The sequence below is a fragment of the Gordionus sp. m RMFG-2023 genome, chromosome 4 (assembly GCF_954871325.1).
Source record: "Gordionus sp. m RMFG-2023 chromosome 4, tfGorSpeb1-WG-v2, whole genome shotgun sequence".
Taxonomy (NCBI): domain Eukaryota; kingdom Metazoa; phylum Nematomorpha; class Gordioida; order Chordodea; family Parachordodidae; genus Gordionus; species Gordionus sp. m RMFG-2023.
Window position 1 is genome coordinate 25,166,501 of NC_088778.1, and position 19,983 is coordinate 25,186,483.

Genomic DNA, 19,983 nt, shown 5'->3' on the forward strand with positions numbered 1-19,983 from the left:
ATTTGCATTGATATAATTTATTATCTAGATATATTGAATTTATGGCATGTATGTTTGATAAAATAAATTGATTTTCATTTTTTCTATATAAATATAAAAACATTTGTGTAGTTTTATTGATTCAGTTATGATTTCTATAATTTCATCCAATTGAACAATTTGGGAATGTTTTAAGCCACTTCAAACCATCAATTGTATCTCCTATAGAATATTAAAATTTATAAAATAATCATGGCACATTTAAAAATTTTCAATTAAATGATATTTTGAAAATTTATAGTATGAAATATTCATAAATTCTAATATATTATGATAAAATTTATTTGCAGATGTTAGATCAAAAAATGTTATAATTATTCTTATAATAACATCTTTAGCAAATAATAATACTGATATTTATAAAATAAATAAACATACCTTTGGGTTTATATTCAAGTCCAATAAAGCCACTATATTCAAGTGATTGTAATAGGTTAAATATATAATGATAATCTAATTCTCCATCACTATCTGGCTCATGACGATCAGGAACTTGAGAAATTTGAATATGCCCTAATAGTAATTAAAAATTATTTTGATATTCAATGATAGTTTTAAAAAAAGTTTTAATCAGTTCAATTGTTTTAACTGAACTGCTAGATTTACTAACATAATCTTCCTTTATCTCCCAGTTTAATAAACAATTCAATCATTTAGGTTTTAAAGCTCAATGTGATTGTTTGCTGACTGATGCAACCACTAGAACTAATGGTATACAAATGTTCCTCTAGCCACATATTTTATGACAATCTTTTCCCACAAAAAAATTAAACCCATATAAATTTTAAAAGCTATTTAATGGCACCACATCTTTCCTGACTATCTTTTCCCACAAGAAATATACCTATATAAAAAAAATTTAAGAGGCTATCTAATGGCTGAAAACATTAATATTTTATTCTTCAGGTGAAAGCATGAATGGCCTGCAGCACCTCCTAACTTTAAATCTTATCCATTGAATAATTGAGGGTTGTCAATTATTTATGGCTTTAGTGTGACATTGTTCAGTCAAAATAATTATGTAAAGTAATTTGGCCTACAAAATTTTGTTAAATCTCTTTTAAATGGCGAGTGAGAAGTAGTTGACCACAAACTTGTTTAAAAATCTAGACTAGACCAAATATTTTATTTATAAGACAGTTTTTCAGTCCAATGGGAATAGCCATAATTTCGAAAATTCCAATCACTAAAAAAAGGATAATTACACTGGCATAATCAGGATTTTCTCCTTACAGGTGGTGGCAGGTGTGTGACCAGTGGGGATACCTTTTTTACTCTACACCTTCCACTCTCCTCCAAAAATTATACATTACATCACCATAAACAAAGAATTTGAAAAAAAAATTAGTACAAGTTAATAAAACTCTTTAAAATAACGACTATAATTTAAAATTTTTAGAAAAAGAACTTTTTTATAAAAAAAATTAAATCAAAACTCATAATTATTTTTATAAAAATATAATACAGCCAATAAGTGGACCTAAAGACCTCTAATAAAATTTATGGTGAAAGGGCCTACCTAATAGTGTTTCTCCCCTATAGGAAAATCCTGAATATGCCTTTAGATGATGGGGTGGTTTCTTGGTAGCTTCCCTCTTCATGGATTTTATTGGGTTTTAATTCGCTTTTTTTAAAGATAGTTTGTGTCACCTTAAGGGCAATTTACTAACAATAAAATTTTATTAAACTATTTCTTTTATATGAAACGATACAACTTTTATTTAGCCAATAACATATCAAAACCGATACTAACAGATTAACTGATACTTAATAACAAAATAATAATGTAGCATATTTATTGAAAAAATGAGCAATATTCAATTTATTTTAAATATATCATTCAATAATTAATTTTCGAAATTTAAATTTATATGTGTAAATTTAAATTTAAAGGTAAATAAAAAGAAATAGGATGAAAAAAAAATTAACAGTGCCTTCTTTCTTTCTCTCTTCCTTAACAAATTTATATATATAAATTTCATAACTATAAAAAAAATGTTTTAATTGAAAGGTTAATTATCATTTTTGGGCATCGGCTTTGTATGAATTAAAATTAGTTGCTAAAATAGCTTGAGGGTTAGGGATAGGGTTTTAACTATGGTTCCCCATAGAACCATATTGTAACCTAGTCCAAAGGAATGGGTTCAAGAAAAAACTGGTTTCATTTTCGCCAAAACTTTTTAAGTTTAACCCCGGCTCGAAATATCTTTAAATTGCTTAGGCTCGAGCCTGTGTTTCTATTTTAGGCCCGAAATTTTAATTAGAAAATAATTCTAAGTCTACGACATATATTTCGAGGTCACATGAAGTAATTTAATAATACTTTCTGATATTGAACAAAAAAAATTTTTCGTCCCCTGTGTCAGGTTTACTAATAACGAGGTCTTAAATTTTACGTTATATTTATGAAAAAAAATAATAAAATATTCCAACGCGTAACTTATTTTTAAAACGACTTTTATAATAATAAAAATATATAAAATTAATCAAAGATGAGGTTAAGGCTACATTACATATACCTTGATAAATATATTTTCTCTATTTTTATGTTACAGCTTGCAGCGTTTATAATATTAATAACTATATATTTAAAAAAATGAATTGGTGGTTTCTTGAAAATATTATTAATATTTCCATCCCGCATGGTGAAGTAATCTTTGAGTAATTATATATTTTCTAGAGCCATATATTTTTAAAAAATACATCATTTTCTTTAACATTTTAAGTTGGTGCAAGAGGTAAGAGATTTGATTAATACTTCTGAATCAGCCAGTGTTTGTGACGCGAGTTAGAATTCGAGTTTGGGAATTTTTTTGCTTTATAACTTTATTAATTGGGCTAGTGGGGTATGTATACATCAGGCATAAACAAAAATGCTGTGTGCTAGTTCTTAACAAAAAACACACGTTATAAGAGGGATATATCATTATCCAAGACAACTTTATAAGTTGAAGCGGTGTGCCCATCTACCCCCATTAATGGGCCTTCAAGTTCAACCCTTTTTTCGACTTTTGGCTAAGGCTATTTGAAATCATGTCTAGTTTTATTTTTTATTATATTTTAGATGCTTAGCAAATCAATTTGTTAATTATAATTAAAATTATATAAATTTGACATTTAACAATTTTTATAGCTGATATAATATTTTTAACATTTATACCTTTTTTACTATTTTATAAAATTAACATATTACTTATAATTTTATAAATGTGTGGAAAAAGTGGTAGTGGTTTTTCTTCTGTGCCATGGCAATAATTGAATAAATATATCCAGAGAACAGATTCTTTTACTTTTTTACAAGGTATTCCACAGGTAATGAATATTTCAATATGCTAAATGTTGACATGAGAAGCCGCCAATAGAGTTAAACCCTTCTCGGTAAACTATGTTAATCTGTTATTCCATATATGACTATTCATTACTTTATTTTTTACCTGCTGATAGTCATAATTTATAATAAAACTTAAATTTATTAATATTATTACTATTTTATTTATATATTCTACTTTATCGTTTTAAAAATATAAAAAATATATAAACCAAAATTCAGTTAGCTATCTTGTAAAAATTTATTTTAATCAACATGATATGTTTACGTGTTGCACAATAATCCATATTGAATTATGTTAAACATCGGCAACGGCACATTAAATAACTATCAATAAAATAACAGTGAATCTATTTATAATTCATATGTGCAAACATTAAGGAGATTTATTATTTTTAATCTGCCACACTTATTTTGCCTAGATTTGTTAGTCACAATTGTTAATATTTTTGTAATTATTACAATTGATAGAAGATAACAAAATATAAACCTAAATTTATCGTTAAAATTAGAGAAACATTGATAGGAATTCAGTAGTAACCATTTACATTTTTTTGCCCTGGGAGGGATTCAAACCCCAAACCACCCCCGTAGCTATGCCACTTAGTTGAAGAAAAATTGATAATTATAATAAAGCACTTAAAAATAAAAATAATTAATTAATAATCAAAATACCCATTTGCGTAATTTATTTAATAATATACAAAATTTACATAAACACGTATCAAAGTTAAAAGTGAAATATACAAATATATAAAGAATTTTCATAAAATATAAACATTTTCAATTATACCAAATATCAACAAATAAAATTTATACAACCTATTTCACGATTTACATAGTGTATAAGAAAATATGAAAAAAACATTCGATTTAATATAATAATAATCGACCGAATTATAGTATGCAAATTATAATCCAAAACCACAAACGGTTGTATTAAAAAATTAAAATAAAAACATTGAATCACAACAGTAACATCTCTCTTAACATTAGCTAGAACCAGAATTTTTTGTTAAAATTAATTAGTGGTTTAAGTGGCATTTTTTGCGAATCCAAAACGAAACAAATTTTTTTTTAAAAAAACAGATTCAGTTGGTTAAGATTAATTATTTTCAATTTAAACTAAAGGTAAGCGCGGGCCCTGACCAATTGGGTCAGGCCGCAAATGTGAATAAATTTTAAATTTAGAAACTGTGATTGGACGTGATAGGCTTTCCCAAAAAAATCGCTGGGGGTGATTAGAAATTATTGCGTAAATCAGAGAAAATTTAAAAAAATAATATCTTTAAAACCCTTTCTCTTTCCAAAAAAAAGGCAAAATGTTTGCGTTTTTATTGACTTTTATAAATTGTTATTTGCAAGATATCATTTGAAATGCATTGTTTGCGTTTTGCATATTACGAAACGCTCAATTAAGTTACGCTATAAGATAATTTTATTTCAAGTGGGTGGTTCGGGTTTAAAAAAAATGAACATCAGACATTATTTTTTTTATGGGATAGCTATAAATAAAAAAAATTATCATAAAAATAGCAATTGTAATTATCTTTAAAAAAAGAAAATGTCTTTTAGATGATTTCTATTCATCACTTTTAAAATTAATAATTGAAATAACAAATTTAATATAACATTTGCCAATTTCTTTCATAAAATCAAGGGATATAAAAGAAAAATAGATGATAAATTTTGTTTATCTATCAGAGACTTTCAAGCCCGGCCCAGTTACATGGGCCGGATTTTAATTTTTTTTATTATAACTGGGCCGGGCCTAAAAAGATTATTTTAAAATACCTGGGCCGAGCCAAATATTTTAAAACCGAATATTTTAAATCACCATTAGCTATAAAAATTAAAAATAAATGTAATATATTTAAAAAAAATTTTTTTTAAATGTTATACGTATCTAACAAATTCATTTATATAATAATAATGAATTATTATTATGGATTTATAATTATTTTAAATACAATAATATATATTTATTGTCTTAATGCTATATTCAATTCTATACATGAACTAAACACTGCCATATCCATATATGATAAAGAAATTTTTTTAACATAGTTATTTATAAATCAGACTTACTAAAAGAACCATATAGCAGTGCATTTATTGCTCAATATAAATATAATCGAGTTTATTATATATGTAAATATGGATTGAAAAAAAAATCCTAGTCTAGAGTTATAAGAATTGTTGTAGCTGTTGAAAAAAAGAAGAAATAAATTTAATATAATACATCAAATGTAAGTTATTTTCTGATAGGGAATTAGTTTTCCTGGTGGATGGGAGGAAAACGAAATTATCACATGGGTTGTTTTTAGAAAAGAACAATAAAAGTTTCTTTGTTTGCGATTTGGAGTGAAGAAGACATGATATTGGATGAAGACGGGATTGATTGGGGAAGATTTAATATGTTTATGAAATATAGTGTTATATGTGCATAAATAAAGATGACTTGTAGTAATGTTTATTATATTTATTTAATATTATTAAAGGGATTGTTTTTTATTGTTAAGTTATACTTTTGAGAGGAAAGGGTTAAGAGTAAGGGGCATTTTATTTATTTTTCCGATAATGTTGACCGCGAACCAGGATTGACAACATAAGGATTTAAGAACACAACGCATAAGTACTAATCACTAGTGTTGTTAAACGGCTCGTTTTGAGCCAATTTTTAAAAACGGCTAACTCAATATTTCATCCAGAAAAATATTACCCAAGCCTGAAGATTTTGCTCATAGAAGGAACTAAGGTCTATACATATAGTATCGAAATATCGAGGCTTAGGCAAATATTGAGTTAGCCGTTTTAAAAAATCGGCTCAAAATGAGCCGTTTAACAACACTACTAATCACTATACAGAAGTAAGTGAGATTAAGAGGTGAGTTTAAGGGATTCTATAATTTTGTTTTAAATTTTTAGCTTACAAAGCTTAAGATAGAAAGTATGTAATGAGTATTAGGCAGGAATATGAAAATAAGATCAGGAATATAAGACAGTAATATTTGTTATATTATATGTCTAGATGTATATTGTACATCCAATTTTGACAGTAGATAGGTCTTATTTTGTACGCCTTAAGACTCATTGAATGGTGTTATAGGTATTCCGTCATAGGAAGATAAGACCTCAAGATCAACAGGACAGAAAGGATTGCTAAATATTTAAATATTTGGAATTTATGCAAATATATATAGAAATGAACTTTTGTAATAAAGTATGTGGTATATAATTATGCATTTTGGGTTTAGGGATGGACATGTGTGGGATAATTTATTATTAATTAATGTTAATATATTGTATATGTAATTCAGTTTCAATTAAGGTTGATATATTATTAAGGGATCTATTGAGGGTGAGTTAATGTTGTTTATTTTGAAGTAATTAACCATTTTTATGAAATAGGGTGTAATGTGAATTATACATATGATATATTTAATTATGAATGATAATTTAAAGGAATTGAAGTATGATGAAGTCAGAATAATATCTATAAAGTTATATGTGGATAGTTATTTTGATTTAGTGTCTGCATTTGATATATATATAATTAGATGATGTGTAATATTTTTTTTTTAAAGAAATGAAATCTTTATATTTAATATATATATATATTTTTTTTAAATTATAAAATTTTATAAAAAGTTTTAATTGCAATTATTATATTATTTTTATGGTATGCAATGATGTGAAGGGAAAATATTATTACAGATAAGGTCAGCCCGTCTTGATGGATATGCCTTGAGGTGGGAATATTGTTTAGTTTGCATACGGGAGAAAGTTTTTTTTTGTGTAAATTTTTTTTGTAAATTTATGTTGAATATTACATTTTTTTTATCTTTGTAATAATTTTATAGCACATCACATTTTACTATTTATTTTATGAACATTTAAAAAAAAAAAAGACTCAAATTATTTTATATTGTGAAGGTATATTAAAAATTCTTTACATATATACCATATAGCCCATTATATTCTCAATTTTTGTTACTTTGCATTCTACATTTTTGTGAATTTGTGCTAATTGTGATGGCAGAGTTAGGTAGAAATGGTATATTTTTCTTAGGATACTGAGTAATTCCTAGATGGAAAATATTGTATTTTCTACATATTATATATTTTTTATCCATATAAAATATTAAATTTATTTCTATACATGTCTTGTAATTTTGTTAAAATCTTTGTTCGGAAAATTTTCGCATTTATTTTTAATACCTAAAAATGGATTTTTATATCTATTTTAGGTGATATTTATAAAAATAGTTTTGATTTTGTTTACATGACAGAAGGACAATTACATGTGTTGAAATTGCATTTCACACATAGACCATGTGTTCACATTACAGTATTATATGTAAAATCATTATTTCCTAATTACCGTTAATCATACCCAAATAATTTATATTATAGCTCCTATTTCCCAAATGTCTTAAAATGAATGAATTATTATGTTTTGCTGATATTAGATTGTCCATATTAATGTTCCATAGATTATAAATACAGATACCCCAATGTACATGTCATTATTAATAATATGTGTTTCCGCGATTATATATTGAATTATAAATCATCATAAGGGGAGACGATTCGATAAATTCCCTGAACGTCTTCAAGGCGTCCCGATACAATTCAAATGGACGATTCGATACAACACCACCACTGAGAGAAGGACACTGGACTTGTGAAGGGTGGGCGTGTTGTAGCTGTTGAAAAAAAGAAGAAATAAATTTAATATAATACATCAAATGTCAGTTATTTTCTGACAGGTGAATTAGTTTTCCTGGTGGGTGGGAAGAAAACGAAATCATCACATGGGTTGTTTTTAGAAAAGAACAATAAAAGTTTCTCTGTTTGCGATTTGGAGTGAAGAAGACATGATATTGGATGAAGACGGGATTGATTGGGGAAGATTTAATATGTTTATGAAATATAATGTTATATGTGCATAAATAAAGTAAACTTGTAGTAATGTTTATTATATTTATTTAATATTATTAAAGGGATTGTTAAGTTATATTTTTGAGAGAGAAGGGTTGAGCTCGTCAAGTTTTCACAAGGAATGCACTTTTATGTTCTCAGTCTTTCTTAATCATGATATACTTAATTACATTTGTAAATAACATAAAAACCATGATCCATATTAGAGATATATATTTAATTTTTAAATAACATATGATATATATAATCAAGATAATAAAATATTCTGCTGCCCAAACAAAGAAGGTTATCTCCAATTAAGAAAATTGCCAAATAGGCAATCAGTTTTAAGGTTAATATAGAATAGGCATAAGAAAAAAAGGAAGGTTAAGTAATAAAAATTTTATTGAAATATGTAATCTCAAATAATTTTAATCAAGAAGTAAAAACCTTTGAAAAAATGATAAGCATATTCTGCTGATATTGGAATCATTGACTTGCATGACATAGAAAAAGGCATTATATTTTCCATGCAATATTTATATTTACTATATCCGTTTTGGTATCAGCTCCCTTTATATCAGATTAACAGAAAGAATTTATAAATTTTATAATCACAGATAAAATAAATACAGGTTCGTATTAAAATATTTTAATATAATTTTTATTTTATTTTAGAAAAGAAAATCCTGTCTGAATCAAAATAAATTTCTACAACATTCCTATATATTTATCTTCAAAAATAAAACCATATTCAGCACTACTTAAAGATGATCAAGCAATATGGATATTAAAAAAATTTAACTCTATAAAAAGAAGTATTAATAAAGACGATATTTTTAAAGAGGATATCCTATTGCTTGCTACAATTGATATGCAATGTTTAAATAATGTTAATGTTGATATTTGCTTAATTGCTCCCTACATTATAAATAAGGCATAGAAAACTATATAGACTGATATATGGCTGTGCAAGGAATGCTAAATGGAATTAGAAAGTTGTTCGATTCAATGTGATATTTGTATAAACTCATATCATTTCCATTGCCAAAATATTAATAAAAAACTGAGGAAAAAATTATGGTTTTGTAGTACATGCTGACATTTATAATATTAATATTTTGTTGTTAATATATATTTTTACATAGACGTTTATAATAATTAGTTTCTAGTTTATAAAATTTGATTCTAATAAAAAAAATGCATTATGTTTGTTGTTTTTTATCAAATAAAAAAATGTATATTTGATATTAGTAGATAGCTTGAATATATTGGACTATAGTTTTAAATAGGGTTGACAAAAGTAGTAATTTTTTTGAAAAAATTAAAAAATCAATTTTTTTTGATTTAAATCGGGAATTTTATGATTCATAAATTGAGATAAGAATTAAGGTGTATTCATAGTAAAGAGAGACATTGTCCCGACATAATACAAATTGTGTAATTAATCAGTGTTGTTAAAATAGCGCGCTACTTTTTTCAGTAGCGGTAGCTATAGCGTGCTACTTTTTTAAAAAAATAGTGTTAGCGGTAGCTCGCTACTAATTTTAAATTTTACATAATAAATACATCTAAATATTATTAAAATATATTTTTTATAAAATCTAAAATTATAATCCTTTTATTTAATTTAATTTTGAAATTTATATATAAAAATATACATTATTGTTATATATTAGATATAAACAGTTGTTAAATAGCAATCTGTATTTAATTTATATTTCGTGTATTCATTAAATTATATATTTTTGAAATTCCGTTATTGGTATGTCCTTGCTTTTATCTTATTTTATATTTCATTTTACATTTTATATTAAGCATTATAAATCTTGTTATGTGTAAGATTGTTGAAGATATTGTAATTTCTTTGGAAAATGAGCAAAATATAGATGATCCTTTCCCAAAATTCAAAAATACTTTAACCTTGAAGAAAAAATTAATACTGGATATCGGTTTCGGTGCAAGATGTGCTGCAAAATTATCTCTTCAAATTATACGAGCAGCTTTAATTTGAAAAAACATTTAAAGGTAATATATTAAACAAATTTAATATCAATGTGTAGGCTAATCTTTAATTTTTAAAATAAATTAAAATCAAAAACCTATCATTTTTTTTATATATTCATAAATTTTATCTAAATTATTTAAAACATTTTAAAATAGTTATTTCAATCATTTTTATGTACTTATCTCCTACATAATTTTTATTCCAAGTATTTTATAATTTTAGACTGTGCACACTTTAAATTATAAAGAGATTGAAAAATATCTCAAAAGTTTTGGGGTAATGGAAGAAGATAAACCCACTTCCAAATCAAATTTAATACAAACAAAATTAACCAATTTGGATTCATCAACACCTGGTGTATCCCAAAAATTGGCTGACAAAGTCATTATGAACTTTATAATAAATACAGTTCAACCATTATCCTTGGTGGATAATGATTCTTTTATAAAGATGATAAACACTTTTTCTCCACGGACCAAGATATTTTGCCGGCAGACATTGATGGCAAGAATTTTGGAGAGCATTAAGGAAATGAAAGAATATTTGATATTAAATCTATCAGATGTCTCCTACGTCTGTACAACGGCAGATTGCTGGACTCACAATAGAAGGTAAAAATGTTTATTTTCTTATTTATAATATGTCATATTTTTAGAGCTTATTTAGGAGTAACTGCACATTAGATTGATCCTAAAAATCTAAAACAAAAATCTGTAGCGTTAGCTCTAAAGAGAATAATTGGCTGTCAGACTTATGACATTCTAGCCAATATTATTGCAGAAATCCATAGGTCTTACAAAATTCAAAACAAGGTTTGTAAGATGATAACAGATAATGATAAATAATATTATATTATATTTAACCATTTTAATTTTTTAGGTTATGCAATATGTTGCTGCCTCACTTAAAATCTTAGAAGGGCAAGATAATATGAGCATGGGATATTATGTGCCCACACTGAGTATATTAATTACCAAGCTCAAAAGAATCAATAATCTAAAATTTTGCCAACCACTGGTAGAGTCTGTGCTAAAAGGCATTGAGAAAAGGTCAAAACTTTATTTTTATTTACTATTATTCAATTATATAAAATGAATGATTTATTGCTTGATTAGCCATAATTTAAATTGGCTTAATTTAAAACACAATCTATAATATTAATATATAGTAATTATTAATTAATATTGTTGCAGTTTTACTTTACAAAAAAATGCATTATGCAAATCGTAAACAAAAATAATGTTTTATTAAAATATCCCCGGCTATGTAAATGAGAAAAAAACGCGTGAGATTTGTAGATTTTTTCATACTTTAACAGTTTTAACAAGTGGGATGTAGAACTTTTTATTCTTCGCTAGGGAGACTATGTAAATGTTGATTAAAGAAAAAGGATATATAATGGAGAAATTATGATGCGAAAAGGGATTATTATTTTAACTAAAATTTACTTTTAATTTTTTAATTTTATTTTATTTTATTTTTTTATGATGTTTACTATTATAATTTTGAATAAAGAATTAAAGTTGATTTTATGATTTCGTAATTCCTAATTATTATTAATTTCCTTTTATATATATATATTTGTTTTCTATTTTTATATTTAGGTTTTGATGCACAATGACAACTTTGTAGGGAGGAACATGGTAACCGCGGCAAACTCGATGGAGTTAAGGGAGAATTAAAGGGGGGAGATGTAGTATTATGTAAATTTAAGATGGTACGAAATTTAACATTTTTATAATTTTGTTATTATGTATATGTAACATTGTACGAAATTTAAGATTTTTATATTTGAATAATAATAGTTTAATATTTATATGTTTATTCTTCGAAAATTGGTAATATTTGTACTAGATTTAAGATTTACATATTTGAATAATGAGATTTTAATTTTTATATAGTTGATTCTTCGAAAATTGTTTAATTTTATATATATATATATATTTTTAATTCTTCGAAGTTCAGTTTTTGGACAATTTTGATTCTTCGAAAATTATGTTATTATTTTTTAATTGATGATATTTTGAAAATAAAATTAATAAAAAAGGAAAGAGTTAATAAAGAAAAGGTAAATATACAATTTGATAAATTAGAATTATTATTATATATTTTAGGTACTCAAGGGTAAGTAATTAAACATCATTATTATTATAATTAAACTTTTATTTTAATAAAGAAAGATTTAACAAACTTTGGATTCTTAATTGCTCTCCCACTACTGATTAAACACCCTGAGTTAAGTTCGGATTTATAACAAATATAAAATTCAAAATTAATATATTATTAATTACCTTGTGTATAATAATTATATTTTTAAAATTTTTATTTACCATAATTTATTGCTATTTTAATATTTTATTTATAAATGAATCTAAATCTCAGATAAATTTAAATTTTAAAAATTAAAATGGTATTCTTCTTTTTTTTTATAATAAATACAGTCACTTTATATAAATTAGATTTCCAGATCTGTATTATGATGATAATGTAATAGCTGCTATCGTTCATCCTAGTTTCAAGTTAAATTGGCCATACATTAATTTGACTGAATCTAAATGGCAACTTGATAGGCTGATGGTAACGTTAAAAAATGGCATGCCTAACCACGATACTATAGCAAGATCGAAACCGCAGCCTTCCAAAGACGATTTTTTTGAAATAAATAATAATAATTAATATTGAACCTATAGATGCTTTTTTAAAATCTAAAAATACTAATTTAAATATTTTTGATGATTTTTTTCATATAAAAAGTTTGTTTATTAAATTTAATACTGCGTTGCCCTCAAGTGCTAGTGCTGAACGATTATTTAGTATGGCAAAGCTTATACTTTCTGATCGTCGCTCTAGACTTGGGGATGACAGTACCGAAATGTTATTATTATTAAAGTGCAATAATAAATAAATTATATATATATATATGTAACAAATTATTGTCATGTTTTTATATCAATATTTTATTTGTGGAAATAAAGTTACGTAAAAAAAAATATTTAAAAAAAAATCAAAGTAGCTAATAGCGCGCTACTCATTTGAAAACGATAGCGGTAGCGATAGCGCGCTACTTTTAAAAGTAGCGTTTAACAACACTGTAATTAATACAATTAACAATTGTGTCAAAACTGAAACAATGAAATATAAAATAAATCAAAATTATTTTTTATCTAATCAATAATGATTACTAGTACAATTTAGTATTTTTCATATAAAAAAAATATTTAATTCTAAAATAATATGTCTTTTTTGATCAAATTTAGTAAATAAGATTTTATTTGATTTTTTTTAAAAATCGGAATGATTTAAATCAAATTGATTTTAATTTGACCTTACAATAACTAAATGGGTATGCTTCTAATATGATTAACAATGAAAAAAAGGTTCTTTGAATTTATATATTTCAAATATAGATTTTTAAAAAACTTATAAAATCGATTTAATAACCTATCTTTCATATAATTAAAAATTTGAGGTAGATTTTAAAAAAATATAATTTTATTGAAATTTATTTTCAAAATTCAGGGGTAAAGTATATTTAAAAACTGGGGGGGGGGGAGGCAAATATAATTTTTTCTTTATAAATACTATTTAACCAATGGGGCAAATATAATTTATCGTTATATAAATGCTATTTAATCACTGGTACAAATATCATAAAATGGAATTTACCCCTTATGTAGATAAATATCCTCTGTCATTTCAAATTTAATTTTTTATATAAATATAACATTTAGATATATAAATAATAATGATCTTAATTAAAATAACTTGTATATAATTTGAATTACTACTATAAGTTTAAGTTATTTAATCTTATAATCTCAGATTTTTTTTAACAAATTTACTAAATAAGGGAAAGAGACTTAAAATGCAAATATAATTTAATTTAATATTACTTGAAAATCAATTACCAAATTTTTATTAATAATTTTTGTATATAAAATAATTATTGATGGTATGTAAATTTTAGTGGTATAATAGTAAAATCAAAAATGTAATAAGGGAAATAAAAAGAAAAGGAACTTTTTATATATCTTTTTATTTTATATTTTTTGTTTGATTATATATTTTTACATTTGAGTTTATTTATGTTATTTTAGAATGATTTTGATTAACTATATATTTTAAAAACGTAATTTGTCATCTTCAATTTGTGCTCATAATATTCTCTAATGATTTAAACAGACTTTATAAAATTTTATTGCTTAGTCTGACCTGTAAATCTTTATAGTTTATCTTGTTGTAACCTTAAATCAACCTAATATATCAAAAGATCAGAACAAATATAAATAATATTTACAAGCAAAATTTGCAGTTTCTTCAGCATTTAGAGACTAGTCAAACCACACATATAAATTACCTTTCATATCTCACTAACTATATAACCCGATCAATCAATGTAAGAAATTTGTAAAATATTTTTTCTTTGAACACTCAATAAACCTTACACTAGCCAAATTTCTTATTTAAATAACAATAAAGTTTGCAAAACTTTATAATATCATTTTAATTTTATGAATAAAGCTAAATTCACTATTTTAATTTTATGTAATTGTAATGGGTAAAGAACAATCATTTAGTTAGCCATTGATCATTTCATATAAAACTAAAGGAGGAATATTGATTACAGATAAAAATATTTCAATAATTTAGTTTGGGTAAAACTTTTTAAATTAGATTAAATTTATTGTATATTTAATGTATAAATTATATTATATATACCAACATAAGGAAAAAACATATTCAAATTCTCAGTAATATTTCCATGCAACCTTTGAAGATGATAAAAATCCAATTGCAATTTAAGATTGGGCTCATTTATTAATTTAATATATTTCATTGCTAAACTAATGCATTAAATTTATGTGTAATATCAAATATCAACCTTGGTAGAATGAGTCTAAAAAATAATTAGGCACTGCCTGAGGACAAATTGGTTCAATGACTCCCAATATATTATCTTTTTTTAAGCGGCTACAAGCATATTTTAAATTACTAATGTAAGTCTGTTCCATTTTATTAAAGCACCTAACATTACCCTTAGGTGATGAAGTTGGTTTTAAGCCAGCTAATATGTGAATTCTTTAAATAAAATTGATATAATTTAAAATATTACTTGGAGCAAGAGAGTTCCTTGGCATATTTTACAGCTAATTCTAATGATTCTTTAAATCTCTCCTCACTTCCAGGTACAGCTGACATACCATGCTCACCCTTATTCCCTAATAAACATATTCGATTCCTATATGAGCCAGATTAAGTACCTTCATAACAATTATAAATTTTTGCATTTATTTTAAATGAATCAAAAAAATAAAGTATTTTTAAAATCCCAAAAATCTAAAAAAAATAGACTAAACCGAAAATTGAGTAAACCGAAAATTGACATCATAACTCAAAAAATAATGATGGAAACTTAAATTTATTTTCATTTTATGTTTATATAAGTAAGTTTACACAAAATGAGTCAAAAAAATAAAATATTTTTAAAATCCATAAAATCTAAAAAAAATTGACTAAACTGAGAATTAACACCATAACTCAAAAAATGATGAAAACTTATAATTATTTTTATTTTATGTATATATACATAAGTTAGTTTACACAAAATGAGTCAAAAAATAAATCATTTTTAAAATCCTAAAAATCTAAAATAAATTGGTTAACTGAGAATTGACATCATAACTCAAAAAATAATGATGGAAACTTAAAATTTTTTTCATTTTATGTATAAGTTAGTTTACACAAAATGAGTCATAAAAATAAAATATTTTTAAAATCCCCAAAATCTAAAAAAAATTATCTAAACTGAGAATTGACATCATAACTCCAAAAATAATGATGGAAACTTCAAATTTTTTTCATTTTATGTTTATATAAGTTTGTACCAAACAAATTAATCCAGAGCAAAGAATTATGCTCCTATAATTCATGTTATTAATAATAAAAACTAAATTATTAATATATTACGCCATCTAATGGAAATATATTTATGAAATAAAAAATTGATTATGGGTGTTATAATTTCTATATAATAAATTTTTTCTACACATATTATAAATTTATGGACTACTCTTTCTTCTATATTCTATTTTATTTATTTAGATAATTCTAATTTTGGATAAATTTGATCATAATAAAAATAATTTATTTATATTTTTAAAATATAATTGATAGGCCATAAATAAATTTTACCTGTCTATTCTCAGTTTAACTGTCCATTCTCAGTATAGTTACACCCTGTTGATGTGAATTGACAGGTTAAGTGGAATGGACAGCTGGACATAAACTTAGAAACGTCAGGTATATTTTTTATATATAAATCTATAAATTATTTTTGAAAATATATTTTCATTGCATGTTCTTTTCCATGCAATGATCATTGTTTCCATATTACCTTCATTTTAAAAATATTATTTTTTTCATTCATTTCTATATATAAAAAAATATGATACTATTATCAATCAAGGATGAGTGAACAATTCTTTATTAAATCTTTTCACACATTCATTTTGAGTACGATGATTTGGAAATTTAATAACCTACATTTTTTTAATAAACTCGTTCTAATTTTTTCTTTATTAATGTTTTTTGCCGCCCACTTTATTGAGTACGCAGATCGACAAAATATAAAAAATTTACTAGGCACGATTCTAAGCCTATTTGTCAGTGGCGTGGCGTCACTAGCCTTTACAATCTCAGGGGGTCAAAAAATTTTTTTTTAACTAACATTATCTAAAATTACCTTCTTTTTTTTAAACTAACTTTTCTATTTTATTAGTGGTATTAAAGAAATTCAAAATTTTGAGGGAGCTCTTCAAATTTTTCTGGGTCTAAGCCTCTGGAAAATATAAATTCTTTTGATCTTGAAAATATTTTTTATATTTTTTTGATAAATTTTTTATAAATAAGAATGTAATGAGAGCGAAATAACTGCTCACTATCAGTTTAAATACCTAATCATTCATGTCTGCTGAAAGCACCAAACGCCCCATAATGTAATGAGGTATTACCAAAGTAGCCAACATCTAAAGTTGTTAAAAAGCCTTATTAGAGTCGAAACGACCCAATTAAGAATATAACCAAAATAATATTACTAATAGATGGCAGAAAGGTTTGGATATCTATTTGCCAAATGACGAGGTTACATAATATTATTTTGACTAAAATCTTAATCTAGCCAAATAGCGAGGTTTATTTGTCAGTAACCTTTTTCACAATGTTTAAATTACTATAGATTCAATACCAATCTTCATGTAATTGTCACTTTATCATTAATAATCCTATGTTTTCCCATTTAATTGTTCCATTAATGTTCATTTCACTGAGATTAATTAATTTCCATAAATCACCATATTTCCATAAGTAATAGATTATACCATATTATTATATAAACCCAAATTGTTAAAAAAATCTGATTTAGGAAGTTTTAAAAATAACCCAAGATTTGTCAAAATAATATGTAAGACTGAAGATTTTGCTCGTAGATGGCAAAAATGTTTGGACCTATATTTTGTCAAATCTCAAGACTTATATAATATTATTTTGTCTAAAATAATAATAGGGTCATAGGGTCATTTTTGCAAATACCCAAATCAGCATCTTAAAACCCTATAAAAATTGATAGGTAAAGAAAAAAGGGAGAAAAAGGAGAAAGGAAACAGTGAAGAGGAAAAGAAAAAAGGAAGAAAAAGGAAAGATTAAATAGAACTAAAAAGGTGGAAATGGAATTGGATCAATGGGAAAGAAAAGAATTGTGTGTCCTGTGGAATATAATGAGTGAGCAACCGCTGGTGCCGATGAAGAAGGTCAACAGAAAACATCGTTTGTGTGCAGATTTCCTGGTCACGCTCAACCTGTGGGTTTTTGAAGTGAAATATCCCTTGCCACGAACTGAAGAGATATTAGCCAGTTAAAGGATGGGATATATTTTTCAAAGTTGGATTTTCGAATGCTTGGTGAAGCCTGAAGTGCGAAATTTATTAACAACTAGTAGAAAGCCCGTCAAAAATGAAGGGGAATGAGATTTTTATTCATTTTTTACGATAGATGTCATGCTAGGTTCAAGCTCACAATATTAGGAAGCATCCAAGATTTTATAATTTTAAAAAAGTTTATCAAGCCTAGCTCAACCCTTAAAGTTTATCAAGGTAAAAGATATTCCCAAGTCAGGTGCAAGCTAATATTAATTTTGAGGTTCCATGCCCAGTCCTACCCATTATAATTTTGAAAATTTTTTCCCGCCTCGGAGATAGTTAAATTATGAACGGGAAATATCTTATTTACCAATTAATCTAATATGGAAAAAAACATGTAAATTCCGTATTAAGGGAATATGGGAAGGCCTGGGCAACCACTTATTAGAGAATCATGACAAATAAAATAAAAATAACCGACTCTTATACCTTTTTGTAATATGATCAATTAAAATTATATCTAAAAAATATGTTGTTTATTATATAAGGTTATTGTTGTTTTTTAGATAAATTTAATGTATGTCTTGCTTTTCTGAAATTATTTGTCAAAGAATTTGTTAAGGGATATATATTTTTTTATGTTAAGTAAAAAAAAATGCTGTCTATTTAAATTACAAAAATGCCATTAAACACTAATGAAACTTATATGCAAATTATTTATATATTTTTTAGGATATTTTTTTTTATTGACATATAAATCTAGGATAATTTTTATTAAAAATGATGAGGAATATTTATTATGTATTTGATAAAATTAAGAGCAAATCCTTATTGTCATTTTAATTTTTGATGGAAAAAGTGACAAAATAAATCTGGGCGGTCGTCTGGAGAGGAAATAATTAATGTATAATTTTATATCATTTAGTGTTGTAGATGAAAGTAATGACGGATTACCAAAGCATTGTACAAAACACAATACGTCCTGATAAAGATGATATGCCTATGAACGCAAAACGATATATCTGTCAATGTCAGCATTGGTATCCCCCTCTAAAATAGAATCATGAACGACAATGATAACTAAATCCTAAAACGGTCGTAAGTATTGTTATAAAGGCCACGACAGAACTACTGCATATTTTTCCATTAATAAAGTTGATGAAATTGGCTGTACTGTACATTCAAGTTTGAACACGCAAAACGATATTTCTGTCAATGTCAGAATTGGTATCCCCTTCTAAAATAGAATCATGAACGACAATGTTAACTCAACCATAAAACGGTCGTAAGTATTGTTATAAAGGCTACGACAGAAATATTGCATATTTTTCCATTAATAAAGTTGATGAAATTGGCCGTATTATACATTCAAGTTGAACATTCCTCTAAATATTCATGAAAGTTTCTCAGAGAATCGGATAAAGTAATATTTATATTAACTCCTAGTGAAGTAAATGATAGTACAGAATTAAATGCTTATATTTGTTAAAAAATAGGCGAAGATGGCATAGGGATCGTGGTAGTGGTGATAGAAATATCATTTGGAGAAATGGGTGAAAATAAAATAAATATAGATATAAAACATAAGATAAAAAAAACAAAATAAACCTTCAGATGAGTTCATTTCAAGCGTAGTTCTTTATTATTTTGCCTAACAGTAACTCTAGAATGGGTAAGGCGTTTGTTTAATCATCATTATTTTCTTTGCTTATCTTTAATAATATATTCATCATGTTTTGTAGCAATGTGAGGGATTATGGTTAGCCTAGACA

At 25.1% G+C, this 19,983-nt stretch overlaps 1 protein-coding gene across 3 annotated transcripts; it reads right to left on the reverse strand.

Moving 5' to 3' along the window:
* Positions 1-49: 49 nt before the first annotated feature.
* Positions 50-15,519, reverse strand: LOC135928533 (putative hydroxypyruvate isomerase). Of its 3 annotated transcripts, none has more exons than XM_065464992.1 (5): positions 15,412-15,519; positions 15,181-15,363; positions 15,018-15,137; positions 418-552; positions 50-201 (listed from the first exon to the last, which is right to left on the reverse strand). In XM_065464992.1, the coding sequence occupies exons 1-5, from the start codon at positions 15,434-15,436 to the stop codon at positions 143-145; spliced, it is 522 nt and encodes a 173-aa protein (XP_065321064.1). In that variant the 5' UTR covers positions 15,437-15,519; the 3' UTR covers positions 50-142. The 3 variants fall into 3 exon arrangements, with proteins under 3 accessions (XP_065321064.1, XP_065321062.1, XP_065321063.1); XM_065464990.1 differs by having other exon boundaries at positions 15,181-15,377; positions 15,412-15,513; XM_065464991.1 differs by lacking the exons at positions 50-201; positions 418-552 and adding an exon at positions 7,867-8,076 and having other exon boundaries at positions 15,022-15,137; positions 15,181-15,377; positions 15,412-15,513.
* Positions 15,520-19,983: the final 4,464 nt, after the last annotated feature.